Source organism: Megachile rotundata, chromosome 11 (genome assembly GCF_050947335.1).
Source record: "Megachile rotundata isolate GNS110a chromosome 11, iyMegRotu1, whole genome shotgun sequence".
NCBI classification, from domain to species: Eukaryota; Metazoa; Arthropoda; class Insecta; order Hymenoptera; family Megachilidae; genus Megachile; species Megachile rotundata.
Window position 1 is genome coordinate 13,692,929 of NC_134993.1, and position 23,695 is coordinate 13,716,623.

Consider the following 23,695-nt stretch of genomic DNA (forward strand, 5'->3'; position numbering starts at 1 on the left):
AAGGTGCGCGTGCTTTCGTGTCTAGAAAAACTTCACATCGCATACTGCGGCAGAACCAGAAACGAGGAAGATTCTCCGGTAGTCAGCAAACCATTTTTCTGTCGTCAAACGGATCAAGCTTTTTGTGAGACTTGGATCGGTCACAAAAAGCGGGATTCGCTTTTCGCATAGGAATTGGCCTGTTCAGGAGCCAGTTTATTTATATAAAACGTTTGAAAATTGTGAGTAAAGGTAGTAAGATTTTTTGATATCTTGTAGCGGACGATAGTGTAACCGGTTGGTTTATGTACCCTTTAGGTATCGTCGTTTTAAATAGAACACTGACAGCGATAAAAATCGTGATCGACTTTATTTTCATTGGAATCACCATCAGACTTAAGCTTTATATTTTATTGTTGTATTTTCTGTGCTTCACGTACTAGAATTAATCAATGAATTTTATTACAATCATGGCCGCCAGCCGGTTTTCCTACCGTTTTATACTGCATAGAACTCGGATTAATCAACAATTAGAATTGTCTAGATGTTGTTGAAACTTCATTGTTATTAAAAACTCATCGTGGTTTTATATGTAATCTTAATTTTGTATCATTTTGTGTTTTTTCAATCACAAGATTTTTGTAAATGATTAATTGGTGGAATTAAAGATAACATTTGACAGATCATTAAAAATCTTACTTATTTATCAACAACATGTTTGTAAATTATAGCTGTTCTAACAGAAATGATTGGTTTTAGTATTAAATAAACTTGTTTGCAACTGATTTGTTTCAATCAGCTAAATGATTAGATTTTAATGTTTACAATATATCAACATCTGTAAGTTTTATTTACATAACTGCTTTTTAGTGGTTTTACCATCCTGATTTCCAATTTAAATACAATTAAATATTTACTTAATAGTGAGCTTAATATCTTAAAATGTAATTAATGAAATATTTATAAAAGAACATATAAATTAAATATATGTAATTTTTTGTTCGTTTTTAGATCGCAAAAATGGAAGAAATGCATCAGCCACAACAGGTTGGGCCTAATATGATGGCCAATGTAGGTGGTGGGGTTCCTAATCATTCGAATAATGTTAACCGGCGTAGCAGACTTCGATTATCGTTACACAGTTTAATGGTGGAAAAACTTCCAATAAGTGAGGCTGCTCAATTGGAGATGAAGTCACTGACCAACAAAACACCAGTTTCTATTCTTCAGGAATTGCTTTCTCGTAGGGGTACAACACCAAAGTATGAACTAATACAAGTAGAAGGTGCTATCCATGAGCCTATTTTTCGTTATCGTGTCACTGTTGCTGATATTGTTGGTTTGTATCTAATTTTGATGATAAATATTATTAAGATCTACAATTATTTAAAGTTAAAATTTAACCCTTTGACTGTGGTATGCTTTATGAAGGAACCATTCTCAAATTAGAAGTTTCTATTGTGAAAGGTGGCAAGACATTGAGACAGTTCTTGATATTTGTTCAATTGGTTTTCCATGACAGGAGGGCAACAAGTAAGGTAATAAATGTGTTTAAAAAGACTAGACTTGGTGTACATGTATACCTTTTGTATGTATTAATGGATGTGTGAGGATGTATATGCATCTTTCACAGTCAAAGAGTTAAATATATATTTTTAATAGGAATTATTCATCATGTTTATATATATTTGACCATATAATGCAAGCAGTAAGTGATAAGTATTTGACAATTGAAGCAGATCCAATTGTTTCAGCAATGGGGACTGGAAAGTCAAAAAAGGAAGCAAAACATGCTGCTGCAAGAGCTGTACTGGATAAATTGTGTAGATTAAATAGCGATACTCCAGATTCTCCACTTCAAAATAATATACCAGAGTAATAATTGATAACAACATATATTCTTATTATATTGTATTATTTATTTGTTTGAAAAAATTAGTATAATTTTTAATTTTATACAGTTCTGAGAATCTGCAAGAATTATCAGGATATGGAGAAGAAACATTAATCACAAACCCAATTGGAGCATTACAAGAAATGTGTATGTCACGTCATTGGCCCCCACCGAAATATACAATGGAAAACGAGGAAGGTCTTCCACATGAGAGACAGTTTACCATTGTTTGTTCTATTTTAAAATATCGAGAGGTTGGCCAGGGAAAAAGTAAAAAAGTAGCAAAGAGGCATGCAGCTCATAAAATGTGGCAAGCTTTACACGATATGAATACAGAGAGTTCCAACGTGGATGAAGATGAGGTAAGAATATTTCTTATTGTTATATGTATGCAATTTGTTAAAAGGAAATGTATTATATGTTAAGATTTTTAATGGGATGGTTTATATATTTCTAAATTCTGTACCCTAACTTCTAAATTTGCATAGTACTTTTGAATATGATAGTAAGCTTAAAAGGAAATGTAAAATATTTTTAATAATAGAGAAAAGATTGATTTCTTTTAAATGCAACAATAACAAGTAAAATTTAAATTTGTATTTGTTTGTATGTTTTTTGTGATTATTAATTTTTGTAATTTCCTATCATACAAAGAAAATATGACATGGAATGTATTTTGAGCATAAATTATGGGACAGGTGTACTGAGATAATATCAACATGTCTTTACATAGGTTGTTACTGTGTCTTTGTTTGTGAATAGTTTTTGTTGTGTATGTGTGTGTATGTTTAGTGAAGTGGAAGTGATTTGGCACTGTAGGCAGTATTATGAAATATATGCTACCTTTCTGATCACCTTGAATCTATAACGGATAATTTTTAAAACAAGACATGTGTGTAATATGTATGTGTACTTATACTAAAAATCATTTACACAGCAATATATTTTCAACGATAAACACGCTTGGATCATTTCCACTTCATATTACTTTTAATATAAGTGCAGTCATTGGTGAATTATCTCCAATGATGAGCATGTAATTAAATTTTTATTAATTGTCCGTTATAGGTTTTACAAAGAAATGCAAATGTGAATGCCCGTTACGCTGAACTGAAAGGTAGCAAAATTTCAACTTTAACTACTATTCATAGCCTTAAAGTCTCACAATTTCATAAAAGTCTGAAATCATCAACTGGTGTTAAGCTTTTTGAATTACAGGTTTGTAGCTTAATTAATTATGAAAATATCCTTTGTTTTTAAGAAGTTTTAATGAAAAAAAATTATCATATTAAATTCATTAACGTTTAAAAATTTTCTTTAATAAACATTTTTGTTATAGAACACTTGTTTGAACGATGGCGATGTAAATTTGGTACAGTTTTTGCAAGAAATTGCTTCAGAGCAGCAATTTGAAGTAACTTATGTTGATATCGAAGAAAAATCTATAAGTGGTAAGTTGTTAATTATTTTTATATTTCAAAAAAGTACATTCGGGTTAAAAACAAAAATAAAAAGGACACACATTATTTTGTCAAGCACTTTTCTCTGTAAGTACAAGATCCAAAAGTACATCACTTTCAGATATGGGAATATCTTCACGTAACTGCTCATTAAATGCCACTGCAATCATGTGTGGTCTTTTTTCTTGGTTCTTTATACACTTTTCCAAAAATCTGTCATAATAACCCATTCCATGTCCCAAACGTTTTCCTATAATATTATATCATCATAAATATTTTCCATTTTAAGTAATTTGTTTAAATTATAATTGTCTTACCAGTAACAGTAAATGCAACACCTGGTAAAAGTATTAAATCCAATCCACCTGTAACATGAGTCATTTTCCCAAGCATTATTTTTTATGTTATGTATAAATAATTTGAAAATAGCAGTGGAATAAAATGAAACATGCTTATGTAAATTAATAGTTGGAAACCTTACCAGTTTCTAAAGCATTTTCTCTGATTTCATTGATGCTTGGTTGTTTAATACACCATTTAGTTAATGGTAATTTTTCATAATCTTCCATTGAAGATAGTTTAACCATTTCCATTTGTTTTCCTTTATATCTAGGAACAAATACTTCCTTGTTCAGTTTAAACATATGTTTTAGTATTGGTATTGTATTAATTTCATCTTCTGTGCTCAAATACACAGAAACTCTTTTACTTTCTTGAAATTGTTTTAGAGAGCATAACTGTAAATAAGTAAAACTTATCAAAATTTATAAAATCTATAATCTATGTATGACATAACCTCTTATATCCTTGCTATGAATAAACTACTTGTTTCCTTTAAGTACTTACTTTTTCAAATACTTTTCTTGATTGTCTTTGTTTCTCATCAGCACTTAATTGTGCAATTATGTATTTCATTTGTTTACGTAAAGTAAGTTTGGCAGATCTAATTCCACACATGGCTCCTGTGTCTTTACAACCCCTTAAGAAAAAACCCTCTCTGTCAGGTTTATATAAGCTATGTGGCACCAACTTGTTTATTTTGTCTGACATATGACCTATGACATAATTATCATAAGCTACATTACATATGACGTATTTCAGTGACCAGTGTACATTTGATATAAATTGGCAAATATTTTTTATGTTATTTCTTGTAATAATTTTCTACGCTTTTGTTATTTTAATTACCTTTTTTTATTTTACATTTTGTCATTTTATATACAATTTTAAGAAAATTACAACAGAATTTTATGTGTTATTAATAGAAATAAAATCTGGATTAGATAGATGACTATTTCTTAATGTTACAGGTAAATGCCAGTGCCTTGTGCAACTGTCTACATTGCCAGTAGCAGTTTGCTATGGTTGTGGTGTTACTAGTAAAGATGCTCAAGCTAGTGCTGCTCAGAACGCTTTGGAATATCTGAAAATCATGACCAAGAAGTGAGCCAGCGCTTCGCTCCTGCCAGCTGTCACTATCAACTGTAAATCCCATAACAACTTGCTGTCCAAAAATCAGAACAACAACACAGATCCCAAGATACTATCAGTAAACAATCAAGTATTGGATAAGGGTAAAAATAGTCAAAAGCTTGATCATGTGGGGAACAAAAGTAGATTATCCAAGCCATCAGTCAGAGCAGTAAATACTACAATACCCAACAAAGATGCCACATTAAACACAATTACCACATCAACAAACGTTACAGTTTCTACAAATAGAATAAATTCATCCATAAAGAAAAACAATGGAAATAACGAAAACTTGAAAGCTAACGAACAACTTTCCAAGAGTACATCCATTGTAACCACAAATCAATCCAGTTCTACCTTCAGTAGTGTACGAGGTGTTTCTGCAGTCTGTGTTGGTGGTAATGTCCCTCATGAGAGCGCATCCAAATCCAAAGATTATTCTACCAAAAAGTATTCCAGCGAAATCGATTCCAAAATGAAGAATTATCAGATGCAACCTGATTACAAAGAATCATCCGTGAACAGCCAAGACTACAAGGCGAGGAATAGCACACCCATGAACAATTTGTCGTCGAGATTCGTAAATCAATCCTCTGTTCAAGCATTACACAGAGAGAATCACGGGACTTCCAGCACTCACCATTCTCGACCAGCTTCACGCAACGATAACACCGCTTTCGCTGTAGCCAGAAAGGCACTCGAGCAACAGAACCCTGCGTCGAAAATGGCACCCATTAATTTCCCACCGTTACGTGCCCCGCAGAGTATCGTAAACGTTCGCCATCCGTTCGTGACGGAAGCAAGGACCAAGCATAACGAAATAGGAGGTCCAAACTCCAAATCGAAGCTGAACGTAGCAAATTCGTTGCAGAGCGGCGTGAAAGATTTAGACCATAGCCGTCAAACCTTCCACAGTTACGGCACGTCTCAGATAGCTGGAATTCCAAACGTTCAAAGCTTAAGCAACGTGACGGCAAACATGTCACCTTATCCCAGGCCAGAAAGCTTTCCTCAACCGACCGTTGCGAGTGTGCTATTCCCAGACACGTCTCAGTTCCCTCAGTCTCCCCCGTTCAGCACGACGCAAATTGGACAGCTGAATCAGTACCAGACTTACGATCCTGGAAGTTTCGCGACTACACCGGTGAACGTGAACCCAGTAATTCCTCAGTTCTCTGCGGAGAGTTCGATTCCGTATCCGCAGTACGATAACCCTCCTCAATTCGTGCAGCCAAATCATTACCCGACAGCGGACATAGCGAACAGTCAGTATCAGTATCAGGCAGCGAGCGTTGGACAATTACAGGACTCGCCGATGTTCATTCAAAGTCTGCAGAGTCCGATTGCTGTGACTGATCAGTATGCTACTCCGAATTATGCTAGGACTGTTAGGACAGAGTTGATACCACGATTGAGGAGGCCACCACGATTCAACAAGTAAAAATGATTTTTTAAATCCTTTCAGCATATGTACATGTACATATTCTTAAATGTTCGCTGCCAGAGGCACGAACAAAGCCTGTACTTACCGTAGTCACACGCAAATTTGCCAATTTACTTGATTACACTGTTGATAAATTACGTGGAGAGGATGTGGTAAAAGTTATTTCAATTTCTGATCCATTTTGAAATAAATTTTAACCAGTCTGCAAAAATCGATGTAACTATTGAAGTGACAACTGGTATCTCGGCAAAGTTGCAGGTGACGCGGTCATAGCAAGAATAACCAAAAAACTTTTGCCTGAAATTGTTTTATACTAACGTGTAATTACTCAGAAGAGGACGAAAAATCATTTTCACTTGTTTCAATTCTATGTGACATGGCAGGGCACAGTGAGCTCGATTATAATTTTATCACGTAACTTATCTGATCGTGAAGAGTAGGAGAACTGCATCCAGTTTGTTAAATTGTACATAAAATTATGACTGTTAATAATAGTCTCATTTCTATAAATAGTGTCATGAGAAACGGTTCTGTACGAATTTGTTTTCCACGAAATGAAAGCAAATTTGTAGTAGTGGTGGAGCAGAGCCCACAGTCATATATGCACGTAAAAGAAAGCGGAGGCAACTGGATTATAATATAAGTCCTAGTTTTAATGAATGGTATTCTACAAGCTATACTTTGCATAGAATTAGTGGAGGTTTTCCAATATTTGCATATTACTTAGCTTACGCTATGTTTTTAATGTGCTTCACTATCTATATATGGTGTGACGATGTTCATTGCAACGCGTGTAAAATCATTCTACGATTGAGCTGTTTTATAGGGATTTTTTCTTGGTAGACTTAGCTTTATTAGTATCTATACTAAAATTATTTTGCAACTTTTCATTAGAACAGTACTGATGTTTGTTAGTAAAAATCCTTGAAAATAGCTGAGTTAAAGTAGAATGAAATGATATTCGCTTAATTTGAACATCGTGTCACCGAAGCGTATGCACAGTGCAAACGTAGCTTTCGGCGATCCGAGTATATGTATATGAAAGCGATCGCTACTAACGATATAATCTTTCAGTGGTGTATGTTTTTTCCTTTAATATGGTAGCTCATAAACTCATAAGCATCATATATTAATACGCGTAAGGATTAATCGTTAAGAATTTTCTTCATTAAGATACATCTCGTACGATGACTATATACTCGTGTGTATTGAATTTTTCAATTGCCTAAGTGCGTCGACGTCACCGGAACAGACTTACATTGAATATAGAAGAATACGAGTAACATCGCGTAGAACACGTGAAGAAGGAAGATGAAGAATGATGCGCAGCACTTCAACCGTGGATTTATCCTGTGGGATATTATCGATCTAAACCTTAGAAGTGTGCATACGCAATTTCGTCCAGTAACTTTTATTTTCCCGCTGACAGTATTTTTCTTTGGATTCAGCCTTGTTTCACAGCGAGTCGAAAGTGAACGTAAAATGCAAATACAGAGTGAAAATTTCAATGAAATAGTGTATGCATACTGAACGAAACTGCGACCGTATGTTGATAGTACAAAATGTTTCTGTAAAGTGTCGCACACGAATGAGTGGAACGATGAAACACGAGTGTACAGGAGGAGAAATGGGATTCGAGAGATATAGCGTGGTTGTAAATTAAAAATCTTCGAATGTGTGCACCTTCGCGTTGCGTTCAGTTAATAACGAAAATATTAATATTTATAACAGTAATATTAATATACTGGTATTGAATGTAACGCGAATAGGTTGATACGATCACGATGTATCTTTCTTATCAATCGAATGGCGTCTCGAGACATGATATTTCCCTGGTTGGAGCATATTTCATACACACTTTTGGAAAATAGGCATTATTTACATGCAAAGTATAGAATGTGTATGCGTGTAGACGAAAGTTCATTACTAGGTTGATGCCGCAGATTATTTAAGGGTAAATCACGAAGAGACGAAAGAGTGATAGGATCGTTTCGAATATGAACGACGATGATCATGATAATAATGGTAGAGCGAAATGAGTGATTTTTTGTTGTTATTATTTATTATTCCTAAAAAGAGTTCATGGAATTAGGTTTTTGTTTCGACGTTCGTTTATCATTTTTCTGACTGTAGAGCGCTGCTTCGCGTGGTGAGAATCTGACTGTATTCTTCGTCTGTAAGCAGTTTTTTTTTATTTTTAGTGCCAATAGATTGATCGAAATAACGTTTCGAAACGATTGAACTTTCTGAGGGAACATATCCGTAGGATCTGAAATTAGAAGGTCTGCTGAATATTTCACCGGAGAATCAACCTTATTTCTTCACAAAAGTTTCTTTTTTATTTATTTTTTTCATTAGAGATACGAGAGCACGGTTCGAATACTAAAATTATTTCAAAATCTCTTTTTTTGTTGATAGACCGTGGCTCGTGATTTATTTAATTTCTATTCCTAGTCATAGATTCTTCGAATTTTACGATCGTGTATGCGCCCTTAGAATAAAGTATTCTGAACTGTTAAACTCGTAGATCCTCCTTGATTGAGGGGGGTCCTCGAGGCAATACAAGATCGAGTCGATCCATCGATCGAAATTGTAAATCGATGTGATTAATTCCCTGTGAGAATTAATTACCTCGATTAACTATACAGGGTGTCTTAGTGTCTCTAAAATGAGGAGTTGATTTTGAGTAAAATTTCCCTTTGCAGAAATGGGATTCGAAGCTTCGTTTTTGAATTATTAAGGAGAAACACGGACCAATCAGAGCGCGATGCGCGCGCAGACGCAGACGGCTTCGGATAACGCGTAGTAATGCAATGCGTGGTAATCCTACGCGTAGTAATCCAACGCGTACTAATACAGCGTGTGGATATCCAACGCGTAGTAATCTAGCGCTTGCTTATTCTACGCGTAGTAATACAACGCGTAATAATGCAACGCGTGGTAATTCTAAGAGTAGGAATCTAATGCGTGGTAATCTAACGCGTAGTAATCCAGCATGTGGATATCCAACGCGAGGTAATCCAACGCGTAGTAATGCAACGTGTGGTAATGCAACGCGTGGTAATCCTACGCGTAGTAATCCATTGCGTAGTAATCCAACGCGTACTAATACAGCGTGTGGATATCCAACGCGTAGTAATCTAGCGCTTGCATATTCCACGCGTAGTAATACAACGCGTAATAATGCAACGCGTGGTAATTCTAAGAGTAGGAATCTAATGCGTGGTAATCTAACGCGTAGTAATCCAGCATGTGGATATCTAACGCATGGTAATCCAACGCGTAGTAATGCAACGTGTGGTAATGCAACGCGTGGTAATCCTACGCGTAGTAATACAATACGCAGTAATCCAACGCGTATTAATACAGCGCGTGGATATCCAACGCGTAGTAATCTAGCGTTTGCATATTCCACGCGTAGTAATACAACGCGTAATAATGCGACGCGTGGTAATTCTAAGCGTAGGAATCTAATGGGTGGTAATCTAACGCGTAGTAATCCAGCATGTGGATATCCAACGCGTGGTAATCCAACGCGTAGTAATGCAACGTGCGGTAATGCAACGCGTGGTAATCCTACGCGTAGTAATCCAATGCGCAGTAATCCAACGCGTACTAATACAGCGTGTGGATATCCAACGCGTAGTAATCTAACGCTTGCATATTCCACGCGTAGTAATACAACGCGTAATAATGCAACGCGTGGTAATTCTAAGAGTGGGAATCTAATGCGTGGTAATCTGACGCGTAGTAATCCAGCATGTGGATATCCAACGCGTGGATATTCGACGCGTAGTAGTCCAACGCGTAATAATCCTCGCGCTCTGATTGGTCCATGTCTTCCGTCTTAATAATTCAAAAACGAAGCTTCGAATCCAATTTCTGCAAAGGAAAATTTTATTCAGAATCAACTCCCCTTTATTTCAGGGACACTAGTGAGACCCTAAAAAAGATTCCTTTAAAAAAACCAATCGAATTATCGTACCCACAACGGGTAGATAGTCGATAGAAAAAATAGCGAGCGATCAGACAGCCAGCTGAAGCGTGATGAAAGAAATATTGTAATAGAGAGAGAAAAATAGACTTCCCAATCTTTTTCGACAGCGGGGAAGCGCTTCTTCGTGGACCAAGCTACGTAGGAACGAGAAAAAGCAAGCGAATTTTTTGATTCGATTACATTATTTTTTCTCATTTATACGTTTCTTTTTTCTCGTTCGTATTCACCACGGAAGTAGTCTTCTTAGTCTTGTAAGAGAAGAAATCGATTTGCAGCTCGGCTCCGCCGAAGCGAGGGACGAAAACTTTAAAATAAATAAAACACGATGTAGCATTTTTCAATGGAGAATAGCCGAATCTCTGTTACGGAAATTTAAGATAATTGTACATCACGATCCAATTATGATTTTATTGCGCAGCTGCGTTTTGTATTGGAGAGAAATAAATTCCTGTAGATAGAACGTTTCGATGAAATTCATGGTCGATAAAATGCATGCGTCGCGAAATTTTACTCCTTTCCTTCTGCGACCCGCAAACAGAGAAAGAACAAATCGATGTCTACGTTTTTTATTTTAGAGTCCGAGGAAAACTTAGAAGTCGACGCGTAGATTTCCCTTCGAGGAACACGAAATTCCGGAATGTAGATATTCGTTTGTTCCTTGTCATAAGAAAAAGGAGAAAGAAAACGGTTTTATAAGATGTATAATATAAATGGTCCAGAGTGATCTGGAATTTGTAACTTTTATACGTGAAGGGGGACACGTTACCGATCATTTTGTTCTTTTTTTTATACCCGATCTTTTATCCCATGATCAACCTCTCCCCCCTTTTCGTTGTAATGTAAATTAAATTATTCTGCGTTTGTAAAGTAACACTGTCGCTAATCGACAAGGTGGCACACGACACGGACATGGCATACAGATAACGACTTAAAAAAAAAACAGTATAAGGCCCGTTTAAACGGCAGTTTAAATATCTATAATCAAGGTTGTTTTATGTATGATTGTGCGTGTAACATTGTTAATAAACTAACGATGCTTATGAAAGTTCTTTCACTTTTTACACCTGGACTTCCTTTTTTTTATTAACATTAATATTTATACGTGTCTTATTATGTAGACTTTCGAAGATATTTTCAATTCGATGTAGCTTCGGATTGACGTGTTCGGTCCATCAATTTTACGCGTTGGATTACCATGCGTTGGATATCCACATGCTGGATTACTACGCGTTAGATTACCACGCATTAGATTCTTACGCTTAGAATTACCACGCGTTGCATTATTACGCGTTGGATTACTACGCGTAGAATATGCAAGCGCTAGATTACTACGCGTTGGATATCCACACGCTGTATTAGTACGCGTTGGATTACTACGCATTGGATTACTACGCGTAGGATTACCACGCGTTGCATTACCGCACGTTGCATTACTACGCGTTGGATTACCACGCGTTGGATATCCACATGCTGGATTACTACGCGTTAGATTACCACGCATTAGATTCCTACGCTTAGAATTACCACGCGTTGCATTATTACGCGTTGGATTACTACGCGTGGAATATGCAAGCGCTAGATTACTACGCGTTGGATATCCACACGCTGTGTTAGTACGCGTTGGATTACTGCGCATTGGATTACTACGCGTAGGATTACCACGCGTTACATTATTACGCCTTGAAGTTGTATACACGAGGTTATTTTGAATAATTAATTACACGTTTTGTGGATATATTTTGAGCATTTTTATGATTGAAGAGTGGTCAGCAATGCATTATTTACATTGTTCGATCATAAAAGTTCAAAAATAATGTTCGGGTAATGAGTAATTAATTATTTTGTGTCAGCTTTGCGATACGTACATGAGCTGCCTACGTCAATTCTACTGCGCATGCAAAGTGCAATATTTCGGCACTTTGACGACGTAGTATGGTTCCTGAGGCATTTAGAAACAAATTTTGATTAGGGTTTGATGCGTTTTGATGCCTAATAAAGCCAGAAAATGAATTTTTGTAGAATTCGGTCCAAAACGGTACAAGTGGCGCCATCTAGCGGCGAGCGGCGGAACTACAAAGAACTAAATTTTCGATTTTCTCGAAAACTAGGCACTTTTCCGAAATTCTGAGATATACAAATTGTTCCTTATCGCCTACGGAATCGAATGAGTACTTTCATAGCCCTCTAGGACCCTTATTAAAGAAATTAGAAAAATAGCTCATTTCATGGACCAAAAAATTGCCGTCCATCTAGCGGTGAAAGTTGGAACTACAAAAATAGAAAATCTCGATTTTCTCGAAAACTAGGCACTTTTTCGAAATTCTGAGATATACAAATTGTTCCTTGTGGCGTAAGGAATCGAACGAATCTAATTATAGCCATCTAGGACCATTATTAAAGAAAATAGAAAAATAGCCCATTTCATGGACTAAAAAATTGCCGTCCATCTAGCGGTGAAAGTTGGAACTAATCGAAAAAAGGCCATGAATTACACTTTTTTTCTAATTTCGTTATTAATAATGCTAGCGTCTTATAATGGTATTCTATCGATTCGATAGGCGACAAGGAACAATTTGTATATCTCAGAATTTCGGAAAAGTCCCTGGTTTTCGAGAAAATCGAGATTTTCTATTTTTGTAGTTCCAACTTTCACCGCTAGATGGACGGCAATTTTTTGGTCCATGAAATGGGCTATTTTTCTATTTTCTTTAATAATGGTCCTAGCGGGCTATAATTATATTCGTCCGATTCCGTAGGCGACAAGGAACAATTTGTATATCTCAGAATTTCGGAAAAGTGCCTAGTTTTCGAGAAAATCGAGATTTTCTATTTTTGTAGTTCCAACTTTCACCGCTAGATGGACGGCAATTTTTTGGTCCATGAAATGAGCTATTTTTCTAATTTCTTTAATAAGGGTCCTAGAGGGCTATGAAAGTACTCATTCGATTCCGTATGCGATAAGGAACAATTTGTATATCTCAGAATTTCGAAAAAGTGTCTAGTTTTCGAGAAAATCGAAATTTTAGTTTTTTGTAGTTCCGCCGCTCGCCGCTAGATGGCGCCACTTGTACCGTTTTGAACCGAATTCGACAAAAATTGATTTTCTGGCTTTATTAGGCATCAAAACGCATCAAACCCTAATAGAAATTTGTTTCTAAATGTCTCAGGAACCATACTACGTCGTCAAAGTGCCGAAATGTTCATTTTTTAATTTTCCTTAAAACGCGGCCAACGAAGTTGCAAAGTCAAGTATAAGAGCTTCGTTCGCCTTTTTAATTTCGCCCTTTCGTTGCAAAGAAAGTTACATCATGTAATCGAAGGAAAAGATTACGGTTCACGGTAATTATTAGTAACACGCTTCACGTGTTCACGTGAATTTGAAGGTAATGACAATGACTCGACAATAAATTTATGCAGTTAAATTGCTACCCTTTGCGCGCTTGTACGAGTACTAGGTGTTTTGCGACTCGATAGCACGATAGTTTTACTGCAGTTGAAATTATGCAGAAAACGTAAATTACTGATCTATTATTATCCGTAATCTGCAAAGCACACGATTTTATGAAAAATGATTTCAAAGAAATGTATAAAAAAAGTTTTATTACCATTGAATTTTATATTTTAAGAAAATAAAAATTAAGTCTAATTTATTCTATGTTTAATAAGAAAATAAATATAAATAATACTGTAATAAAAGTAAGAAGTACGAGAAACCTTCTCTTTTCCATTTTGAAAAGCGCGCCATGAGTAGTTACCGTTGCCGCCATCTTGTGGTACACCACGTAACTACGCGTCAAAAGTCAAAACTGTATTAACGAACATGTGCTGTTTCGATTTTATTCGTTTTAACTCGGTAAATGTGTTTCCAATTTTACCTGTGCACTGTGTAATTATTACGAGTTTCAACAAATCGGAAAAGTTAAATGGAAACAGACAACAAAAAAAGTTACATTCGTCAATCGATAATCTCGTGATCCATGAATTTTTTAATTATCGAATTTAGTGCATCAAACTTACAGTGATATTATTATTTACCTCATGCTGTCATCATCAAATGATATATTTGTCACTCAAACTCTTTATTTGATCAAAAAATTTGTACAGTGAATTGTGGTGTCAATGTCACTATTCTAACGTGCACATGATATTAAATTACGCAGTACAGTAGTAAGGTTAGTATCCTCGTATTACGGTAAAAATTAAGTGTCTTACTAAAAGACTGGTTTCTTTTATTTTTCGAAATGATAATAACAATGTTATTTGATTATGATCAATAGTAATTAATGTGTAACTACAGGTTTCACAGATGTATTTCATTAACATATGCTACGAAATTTATTAATAAAATATTTGTCCGTCATTTGCATATGAAATAGAAATATAACAAAAACTTTTAATAAGTAAATTAGCTGTTAATAATAAATAAACAGACTTTATAAATATTTGAAACTTACTTTTCGCGGCAGCTAATTCGAATTAAATTGTATTGCGCGCGCAGACATAGCCGGGTAGCCATTGCGCCGGTTGAAGCTGCGCGCGCATCTAGAGTCACGTTTCTCGTACGTGAAGCATCAGTTACCGCCGCGCGGCCGCGTGATTCACAGTTTTCGAAGTCTCCTTTCAAAAAAGATTGTCCAGTTTATTGTGTGTTTGTTGTCTGTTCAATTTACCACTAAATTAAATATAAATACCGCGTAACCGAACAATACTTTCTGTTAATAATACCGTATTTCAAGTCGCTTCGGTACTAACAATGAATAACTCGCGGAAATAGTTACCGGTTCAGTGACACTTTGACTTTAAACTAAAAATTGGTTGTGTGTATCAAAATAATTTATCATCGGGAGTGAACTCGTGTTTTATCAAGTTAATTCGACAATGAAGACAACACCGGTGACCAACAATTGAATGTTAACGCGGACAACCGAAGTTCTGACAAGGACATCAATTTTGACACCGACGCCATTAAGGTAGGAATTATTTTTTAACGAACATTTTGTTCTTATTTTTAAATCGTACAAAATGACGCGTTTCTGAGTTATGGGATGAGCTAAGCGCGACCTAGAAAACAGAACAATAAAAGTGTAACGATTACCAATGACAAACGGTTCATAAATTTTTCTTCAAACTATTTTGTTTCTTTCAAACGTAATTTGACGCTTCGTGCGTCGTAGGTGTGCAAGGGGGAAAGTAATGGCGGTCATTTGAGCAATAACTGTAATAAAATAAAGTACGAAATCAAATGTTTATCGTAAGTCGACTACAAACTTAGTCATTGAATTATTACTCGAATGAATCTGTACGATTCGATAAAACCTATAATCGTTTCTATTTATCGATCTTTTTAAACGGGTAATATAAAGTACAATAATTGTGTGCCTCTGACATTTCGTTTTGTAATACTAGTAGCCACCATTGCCCCATTTTTCCCTATTCATAAAGCGAACACAATACGTTCGATTAAAACAGACTTTTACGATTCTTAACGAAAGAATTCGCTTCTGTCGAATAAACTCGAACGTTGTTTAGTAACCAGTGCACATCCTTCCGTATTTTGGAGGAAACTATAGCGGGTTGAAACTCTCGTAAAACGGAAATACATACGCCACATAAATAGGTTACAGCTTGTGTAGCAAACATGGAGACCTAAATGGATTAATTAATTTGCGTTAAATCTGATAGGAAAATTGAACGTAGCTTGATAAAATACTGTACTTATATACGTGCGAGCAACAGTTGTCTTCAGAATTTAATTCCGTTGTATAGTGTGCGTTGCAATAGATCCAAACAGTCAAATACACAATTTGCTGACATTGCAGCGTGTTCAAAATTTAACACAGCTATTAATCATAGTATATTAATTCTCGAATGTAATTATATTACTACAGAATAAAGGTGACGTGTCTCTAGGACATTACCAAGTTGTTCTACACTTTAATTCAGTTAGGGATTACTAAATGTTTTCTTACCGAAACTTTCAAACTTGCTCATTGCTTCGAGTTTCCCTCTTCTAAGAGAAAATAAATTTCATCCTGCTAAACTTTAATCGAGACGCTACATTGTTACCGTGAGATTTTCTACCGTTTGATTGTTTCCTCGTTGGCAGGTGTTTCGAACTTCCTTATTCATGAAGATTTCAGTCTGTTAAGCCTGGAACACTTCTGGGCTTAGAAAACTCCGAACTACCTCGCAATCGAGCGGAATTCCAACAGCAGAAGAAATTTAACATATTTTTTAATTCCTTTCAAGTTATCTTATTAAGCTCCTTTATAAACGGGACAAGTAATAAGATTGCTAAAGACAGCTGTACAGACAGGAAACAATTCCTCTGGGGGATTTTTGTAATCAGGTGCACGAATGGTTTAGGAATATTTCACTTTCAATATTCGAGACATTCGCGATTTGCAAATATCAGGATCTGAGGATATTTGAAATCTAGGGATATTTGTGAGCTGGGGATATATGGGGGCTAGGGATATTAGAGATTTGGGGATAAATAGAATTTAGGGATTTTTTTAGATCAAGAATATCAGAGTTTGGAAGTACAGATCTAGGGATATTTCAGGTTAGTGATTTCTTTGGATCTAGGGATATTTCGGTCTAGCGATTTTTGGATCTAGGGATATTGGGGATAGTGATATTTTAGGTCTAGGGATATTTCAGTTTAGCGATTTTTGGATCTAGGGATATTGGGAATAGTGATATTTTAGGTCTAGGGATATTTCAGTTTAGCGATTTTTGGATCTAGGGATATTTCAGTTTAGCGATTTTTGGATCTAGGGATATTCCAATTTAGCGATTTTTGGATCTAGGGATATTTCAGTTTAGTGATTTTTGGATCCAGGGATAATTCAGTTTAGCGATTTTTGGATCTAGGGATATTTCAGTTTAGCGATTTTTGGATCTAGGGATATTTCAATTTAGCGATTTTTGGATCTAGGGATATTTCAGTTTAGCGATTTTTGGATCTAGGGATATTTCAGTTTAGCGATTTTTGGATTTAGGGATATTTGGTCTAGTGATATTTTGGGCCTAGGGACATTTCACTCTAGTGATATTTTGGATCTAGGGATATTTCGGTTTAGTGATTTTTGAATCCAAGGATATTTCGATCTAGAGATATTCTGGGCCTAGGGATATTTCGCTCTAGAGATATTTTGCGTCTAGGGATATTTCGATCTAGTGATTTTTGGATCTAGGGTTATTTCGCTCTAGTGGTCTTTTGGACCTTGAGATATTTCGGCCTAATGATATTTTGGATATAGGTATATTTCGGTCTGGTGATAATCCAAAATATCACTAGATTATTATTTAGATATTATTTAAATATCACTAGGGATATTTTTATGTAGAGACAGTGGATCCTAGAGATATCTTAGATCTAGAAGTATCAGGTCTTGTGATATACTAGATCTAGGGATATTAGTGCTCTAGGGACTTATCGAATATCAGAAACCTAGTGGTACAAATATTAAAGATCTTATCTGGGGAAATAGGAAATAGATATTTGGTAGCGATTTAGATATTCGTAGGTATTTGAAATCTAGAGATATTCGGCATTAACAGGTATTTGAAGTCTGGGGATATTAGGAATCGAATAAGGACAAAGGGATTTAGTGATATAATTTATGAATCTGGGATATAGGATCCAGATAAAGGAATCTATCTACACGTTCGATTCTCGCTTAATTCAAAATTCTACATTTGCAATTCAGAACTGCGCTGTACTTCAATTGAATGAGAAATCTGAATTGGCAATTAGGACGTAATCGAATGTGCTGTGAGCGTAATCACGTAATTAATCGAATTACGTAGAATCTATAATTCCTTGAATAATTCTGTAATTACGCTGCGCAACGACGTCGCACCTGAGTATTCATGAATCGATCAAAGAAACATTTCGCGCCTCCTTATTGTCTCGAAATCTATTTTTTTCGAACGTATCACTGTGCTTCACGCCACGGGTTCATTGAATTCCAAATGGGTTATTCAGATCATAGACAAGAGTTAATTCTTTATCGTGCATAGATCGGAACTTCGTTGCATGCGCTTTCTTATCACCGTCAAAGCTCCGCGTTTCTTTTCTCCCGTTCTTCTCGTGTCTCGGCCCTTTAAAAAAACGAACGCGAAATCATCGGTTACCGTCGGCCAAGATTTCCTGGATAACGAAACGCTCGCGTGGATATCTCCGTAGATTAATTGTCTTAAGCGGGGAAGAAAATTGTGGCGAAAATTATGGAGGGAAACGATCGGTGACGGGCGATTCTTTGTAAGTGGAATGTGACGGCAATGATCAGCCGTGTTCGGCTCACGCAAATTGCCTTATTAACAACGCCCGTTATAATTTTCGACATTTCCTGCGGATTATTCAAGATCACGCTATTTCTCGCTGAAATTTATTACGTAACGAAAGATTTATTCTCCTAGGTGCTTTCTTTCTCGAACGATAGTCGTTGAAATCGAAAGACAGAAATACCGTGTTGCAATTCGAGTAATTTTGTCGCGCATGAATAATTACTTTTCCAATTATCGGTGTAATATTCAATGTGCATTGGTCTTTGACATTTCCATGTTACAGATATTCGATATTTAGCGATGCAATTGTTTAACTATTTACATTTACTACCTTACATTTTAATCACACTTTATTTCTAATAATATTAAAAGGCTGTTTAGAATTTCTTCCTGGTATTTTAGTGTATCCGAGAAATTAAATTAGATCTAGTAATTTCAAGGGTTGAATCGTGCACGTACAATTGCGTAAAGTACAATTTTTACCCAGAGATCTGTGAACGGTTCGCCACTAATTGCTTCTTGGTTAGGCTTCAATTAAATCTCGATTGGCTATCGACTAGCGATTGGTCGAACGTCGGTTGACCACTGGGCGAATCTTTGTTCTTGGTCAGACCGAAATTACATTCAAGTCGACTATCAGTTCGCTTCGAAGTTACCGCAGTCCGTTGACAAATCTGATTAGCTCCAATTATCCCAATTAACATTCGTATAACTTGCTTCCCTAATCAACGCTTGGCACTCCTCATTGAATTACAGGGATTCAATTTCTTGTAGAATTTTTAATTTAAAGGTGCGAACTCGCTATAACATGAATGCAGCAAATCTGAACTCAATCAAACTTAATCAACCCGAAAACCGACCTAACCTAACCCAAACCTTCAGTAACTGTGCAGAATCTAATCAAGTTTAATCTAACCTCAGACTAACCTAATATCAAGGAGCAGTAAGCCAATCTAACCTTCAGCAATTATAAATTAACCTATTCTAACCCCAAAATATTTTAACCTAACCCTAACCTAACTTCATCCTAATTGGACCTAACCCTAATCTAATGTCATCCTAATTTGATCTAACCCTAACCTAACGTCATCCTAATATGACCTAACCCTAACCTAACGTCATCCTAATATGACCTAACCCTAACCTAACGTCATCCTAATATGACCTAACCCTAACCTAACGTCATCCTAATATGACCTAACCCTAACCTAACGTCATCCTAATATGACCTAACCTTAACCTAACGTCATACTAATATGACCTAACCCTAACCTAAAGTCATCCTAATATGACCTAACCTTAACCTAACGTCGTCCTAAACCGACCTAACCCCAACCTAACGTCATCTTAATTTGACCTAACCTATAGTAACCTTAAACTATTTTAACCTAACCCTAACCTAACATCATCCTAATCTGACCTAACCTACAGTATTGATGAACTAACCTAACGTGCTGTAATTATAACCTAACATACAGTAACCCCAAGCTACTTTAACCTAACCCTAACCTAACGTCCTAATGAGATCTAGCTACGAAATATTTTCGATAATTTTGACAGGTACTAATTTCATTAATGTCTACATCGCACAAGAATTTCGTATCTACGACAGAATGCAACGAAGCGTTAATTACGAAACTTGCTATTCGTTTATCTTTGACCTAAATTCGGCAACGCATAGTATATTTGCAACCGAACGGAACAAAGGGCTAACAAGTTTTTGCAGCCAACGAACTTACTTATTATTCATGATGAAATTATTGTGCGAACGTAAGACGCGTGCTTAACAATTCCTCCCTAAGATCTGACTTTATCACGGTTTCAAACGGCAACGTAAATTGCGTTAAAGTGCATCGCGAAGGGCCTCGAGACGAACGCATTTACAAGGGGAAAGGCTGCAACAACAATCGCGGAACCGACGTTAATAAACAACCGATCGGTTTACGACGCGACGAATGTAGAGTTCAGCAACGCAAGGGACTCGCTTCACCGCGATAAATCCTGGGAACCGTTATACCGGCTTCTAGAATCGCGACACACGATCTCGAAGATCGTATTAATTCTCGTTCACCGCGAACGAATTTTCTGGTTCGCCGTCGTATCATAATTCCCGTTAAATTGACTCAACACGGAAATTCAATATTTATTTACCGCACACGAAACGTGGCGCACGTGTATTTCTATCCGGGGGAGATTAAACTGTCGATCTTCGAACCGAAAGACTCACATGTCCGAGGTGCCAGGAAATTCAAATAACTGTTTAAACTTCTAAATCTGTTATCGAGAAGATGGTTAGAAGTAATAAAATTTGAATAGCGGGTCGATCGAGCGCAATTAAGCGCAGTAACGATTGGTCCCGTCTAGGAAGTTGCTCGAGGTTATTCGTATCGAGACACGGGGACGAGCAAAGTTCGAAATTGGGTCGATTGATGTAAACCGTGTTTACTCTGACCGTGGAAGTAAGTACACGTGGCTGGGACGAAGACGAATAGATTCGACGAAGGTCAGCCAATAATGGTCCGAACGTGGCCATTAACCGTGTAGCGTACCCGATGCTTTCTCCGCGACGTAACAAGCGCGCGGAGGTGCAACGCGAATCTCTCTAACGGCACGCTAAAACGACGTATCAATTAGCCGCGAACGATAGCTACACTTTTATCGATGAAACACACGCTCCGCCGTTGCTAAGATAAAACTTGCACGTTGCGCGTACACGTTGGCCGGAACAAATTTTTCTCCGGCAACTTTTCGCCACTTTTCAAAGATTTCTAAATTCCTAGATTTCCAGATAACTAGGTAGAAACTATAGATCGCCTTAGATACAAAATTCTTGGATTCTCAAATTCTAGGATCGTCAATATTATAGATTTCAAAATCCCCCTAGATTATAAAACTTCTCATTGCAAATCCCTAGATGAAATATTACTGGATTTGCAATTCCAAGATTTCTGAATGGTTACAGTTTAAAATCCCTAAATTTCCAAATGGCTAGTGGTAAAATTAAAAAATTACGAAATCTATAAATTCGTAAAATATCCCTAGATTCGGCAAATCTCCAGATTCAGGCAAAATCTCTAGGTTCTAAAAATCCCTAAATCCGGGAAACTCCCTAGATTCGGAGAAAATCTCTAGATTTGAAAAAATCCCTAGATTCGGAAAATTTCTAGATTTGGGAAAATCCTTAGATACGGAAAGTGCTTCGATCCGAGAAAAATTCCCAGATCCGAAAAAATCCCTAGATTCGAAGAAAATCTCTAGATTTGGAAAAATCCCTAGAATCGGAAAATTCCTAGATTTGGGAAAATCTCTAGATTCAGAAAGTGCCTCGATCCGAGAAAAATTCCCAGATCCGAAAAAATCCCTAGATTCGAAGAAAATCTGTAGATTTGGAAAAATCCCTAGATTCGGAAAATTCCTGGATCCGGGAATATCCCTAGATTTGGAAAATCCCTAGATCCGAGAAAAAATTCCCAGATCCGAAAAACTCCCTAGATTTGAAAAAATGTGTAGACAGGGGAAAATCGCTAGATTTCAAAATTCCCAGATTCCGAAATTCCTAATTTGGAAAATCCCTCTCTGTCAAATCCGAAAGTCCAGAAGTCCCTATGTCACGGAAAATGTCACTCAATTAAAAATATCGAAGTCCCTAGAGTGTACAGAGCGCAATTTCGCGCTGGTTGTTAAATTTCCCCATCGGCAAAAAAGATTTACGGTCGACTGTACGGGCATACGTAGCTGGTCCAGAGTCACAAATAAATAATTCGACGGAGCAGAATACATTTGCAAGCACGGGGTGGAAAGTGCAGGAAGCTGGTTAGCGAGGTTTATTTTTATTTGTTAGCGAGCGAGAGACGCTGCGATGACCAGGCAACACTTTCCGAAGGCAAATAAAGGAATTGAATATGGTCTGTTGACGCGTTATCGCCGCGCAGAAGGACGCTTCTTGCACAGTCAACAACTTCTCTCGGGAAACGCGAAACCCAGCCAAAGGGTTTTCCACTTTTCCTTCGACTTGCTCGATAGCACGCGACCGCACCTGCAACAATCCTATCGAAACCAGGCTATCGATTAAACGGTCGTGTATCGTATCGCCAAGAAAATTGCACGTTCTGTGTCGAAATTCCGGTTAATCATCGATTTTTCGTATCGGTATTGGCCCTCGGGGAGAAATTTAGAACGCGACTCGCATTTAGATCGCGACGATATCTTTGCCAGCTTGGGATTTTTGGATTTTGCAACTTTGATTTTCAAATAAAAATTATACGTTTTTAACAATATTTTTAAATTTGCTGTGGAAATTCAGAAAATAAATTGAAATTTCCATGCAGCAAAGAGTTGTAGAAAAATTGTAATAAATGAAATCAGTAACACAGGTGTTATTACCACTTTCAACGTACGCATCACAGAGATAATTAAATGCACATATTTTAATAAAATTTCATTTTCGTGAGTGACTAAACTTTTTGCGAACAGATTTTATTTCATATTTTATATGAAAAATATGTGTAGATTGCATATTATGTAACTCGGAAACGATAGGGCAAAAGGGACAAGAGGGACTGGTTAGAGATTCATTAAAATGGCGAGAGATACATTAATCTTTGTTTCGTTTGATACATTAATCTCTGTTGGTCGACGATTAGTCGTACAGAATAAATGTGTCGTCCCGAAGGGTGGCTCCTTCGAATCAATCGTATTTCTGTTCCCTTAGGATTTGTATTTCCGCATGGAAGCAGGGGTGCTTTCACGATCATTGAAATCTGCTCGCGACGGGAAAATCGATTGATTTCGGTTTAGACATTTTTTTTACCATCCCTCTTATAATTCGATCATTCGTTTATTGCAAAGATCTGAAAATTTTCTGAAATTTTCCACGTTCTCATATTTTTCGAACTTCTTAAATTACTTCTATAAATTCTCAAAGTTCTAAATTCCCCAATTTCTAAGTTCGTATAGATATAAATTTCCAGATCTTTAAATTTCCAAGTCACTAAAACCCAAATCTTGAATCCCTAGAGCCTCGAATCCTTATATTCCAAAATCCCTAGATAAAAAAAACCCTAGATTCCAAAAAATCCCCAGCCCCGAAAAATCACTGGATCTCAAATCTGTACATTCCTGAATTCCCAGATTTGTAAATCCCAACATCCAAA

General features: G+C 36.5%; 3 protein-coding genes and 1 long non-coding RNA gene across 13 annotated transcripts in view; 2 read left to right on the forward strand and 2 right to left on the reverse strand.

Moving 5' to 3' along the window:
- The first annotated feature begins 20 nt into the window (after positions 1-20).
- Positions 21-4,860, forward strand: LOC100875592 (protein Loquacious-like). Of its 7 annotated transcripts, none has more exons than XM_012279121.2 (8): positions 21-231; positions 991-1,318; positions 1,411-1,512; positions 1,719-1,854; positions 1,941-2,235; positions 2,942-3,091; positions 3,213-3,324; positions 4,644-4,860. In XM_012279121.2, the coding sequence occupies exons 2-8, from the start codon at positions 1,000-1,002 to the stop codon at positions 4,778-4,780; spliced, it is 1,251 nt and encodes a 416-aa protein (XP_012134511.1). In that variant the 5' UTR covers positions 21-231; positions 991-999; the 3' UTR covers positions 4,781-4,860. The 7 variants fall into 7 exon arrangements, with proteins under 7 accessions (XP_012134511.1, XP_012134510.1, XP_076393680.1 ...); XM_012279120.2 differs by having other exon boundaries at positions 22-221; XM_076537565.1 differs by lacking the exon at positions 2,942-3,091 and having other exon boundaries at positions 22-221.
- Positions 3,196-4,561, reverse strand: Mthfs (methenyltetrahydrofolate synthetase). Its single transcript, XM_003700539.3, has 6 exons — positions 4,522-4,561; positions 4,180-4,388; positions 3,815-4,070; positions 3,651-3,698; positions 3,396-3,583; positions 3,196-3,315 (listed from the first exon to the last, which is right to left on the reverse strand). Exons 1-5 carry the CDS (start codon positions 4,544-4,546, stop codon positions 3,405-3,407), a joined length of 717 nt encoding a protein of 238 aa, XP_003700587.2. The 5' UTR covers positions 4,547-4,561; the 3' UTR covers positions 3,196-3,315; positions 3,396-3,404.
- Positions 4,861-14,071: 9,211 nt separating the features above from the next.
- Dh31-R (Diuretic hormone 31 Receptor) overlaps positions 14,072-23,695 on the forward strand; it is a 104,081-nt gene continuing 94,457 nt past the window's right edge. Inside the window, exon 1 of one of the 4 annotated variants that reach the window (XM_012279110.2) lies at positions 14,072-15,217. The gene's annotated coding sequence lies outside the window, so the exon portion shown is untranslated. The remainder of the gene's footprint in view (positions 15,218-23,695) is intronic. The other 3 variants (XM_012279108.2, XM_012279109.2, XM_012279103.2) reach the window with 3 other exon arrangements.
- LOC143265392 (uncharacterized) lies at positions 14,308-23,401 on the reverse strand. Its single transcript, XR_013039890.1, has 2 exons — positions 16,217-23,401; positions 14,308-16,110 (listed from the first exon to the last, which is right to left on the reverse strand). It is a non-coding gene; the product is annotated as an uncharacterized LOC143265392 (long non-coding RNA).

What these genes read in the sequence shown, in the direction of transcription:
- LOC100875592 (XM_012279121.2), top strand. Translation starts at nt 1,000, where the DNA reads ATGGAAGAAATGCATCAGCCACAACAGGTTGGGCCTAATATGATGGCC. An exon ending in CCATGACAGGAGGGCAACAA is followed by an intron (nt 1,513 to 1,718) that starts GTAAGGTAATAA and finishes CAATTGAAGCAG; the next exon opens with ATCCAATTGTTTCAGCAATG. An exon ending in CGAAGAAAAATCTATAAGTG is followed by an intron (nt 3,325 to 4,643) that starts GTAAGTTGTTAA and finishes TTAATGTTACAG; the next exon opens with GTAAATGCCAGTGCCTTGTG.
- Mthfs (XM_003700539.3), bottom strand. Translation starts at nt 4,546, where the DNA reads ATGACAAAATGTAAAATAAAAAAAG. An exon ending in AAAATGTAAAATAAAAAAAG is followed by an intron (nt 4,389 to 4,521) that starts GTAATTAAAATA and finishes ATTATGTCATAG; the next exon opens with GTCATATGTCAGACAAAATA. An exon ending in CAAGAAAAGTATTTGAAAAA is followed by an intron (nt 4,071 to 4,179) that starts GTAAGTACTTAA and finishes ACTTATTTACAG; the next exon opens with TTATGCTCTCTAAAACAATT.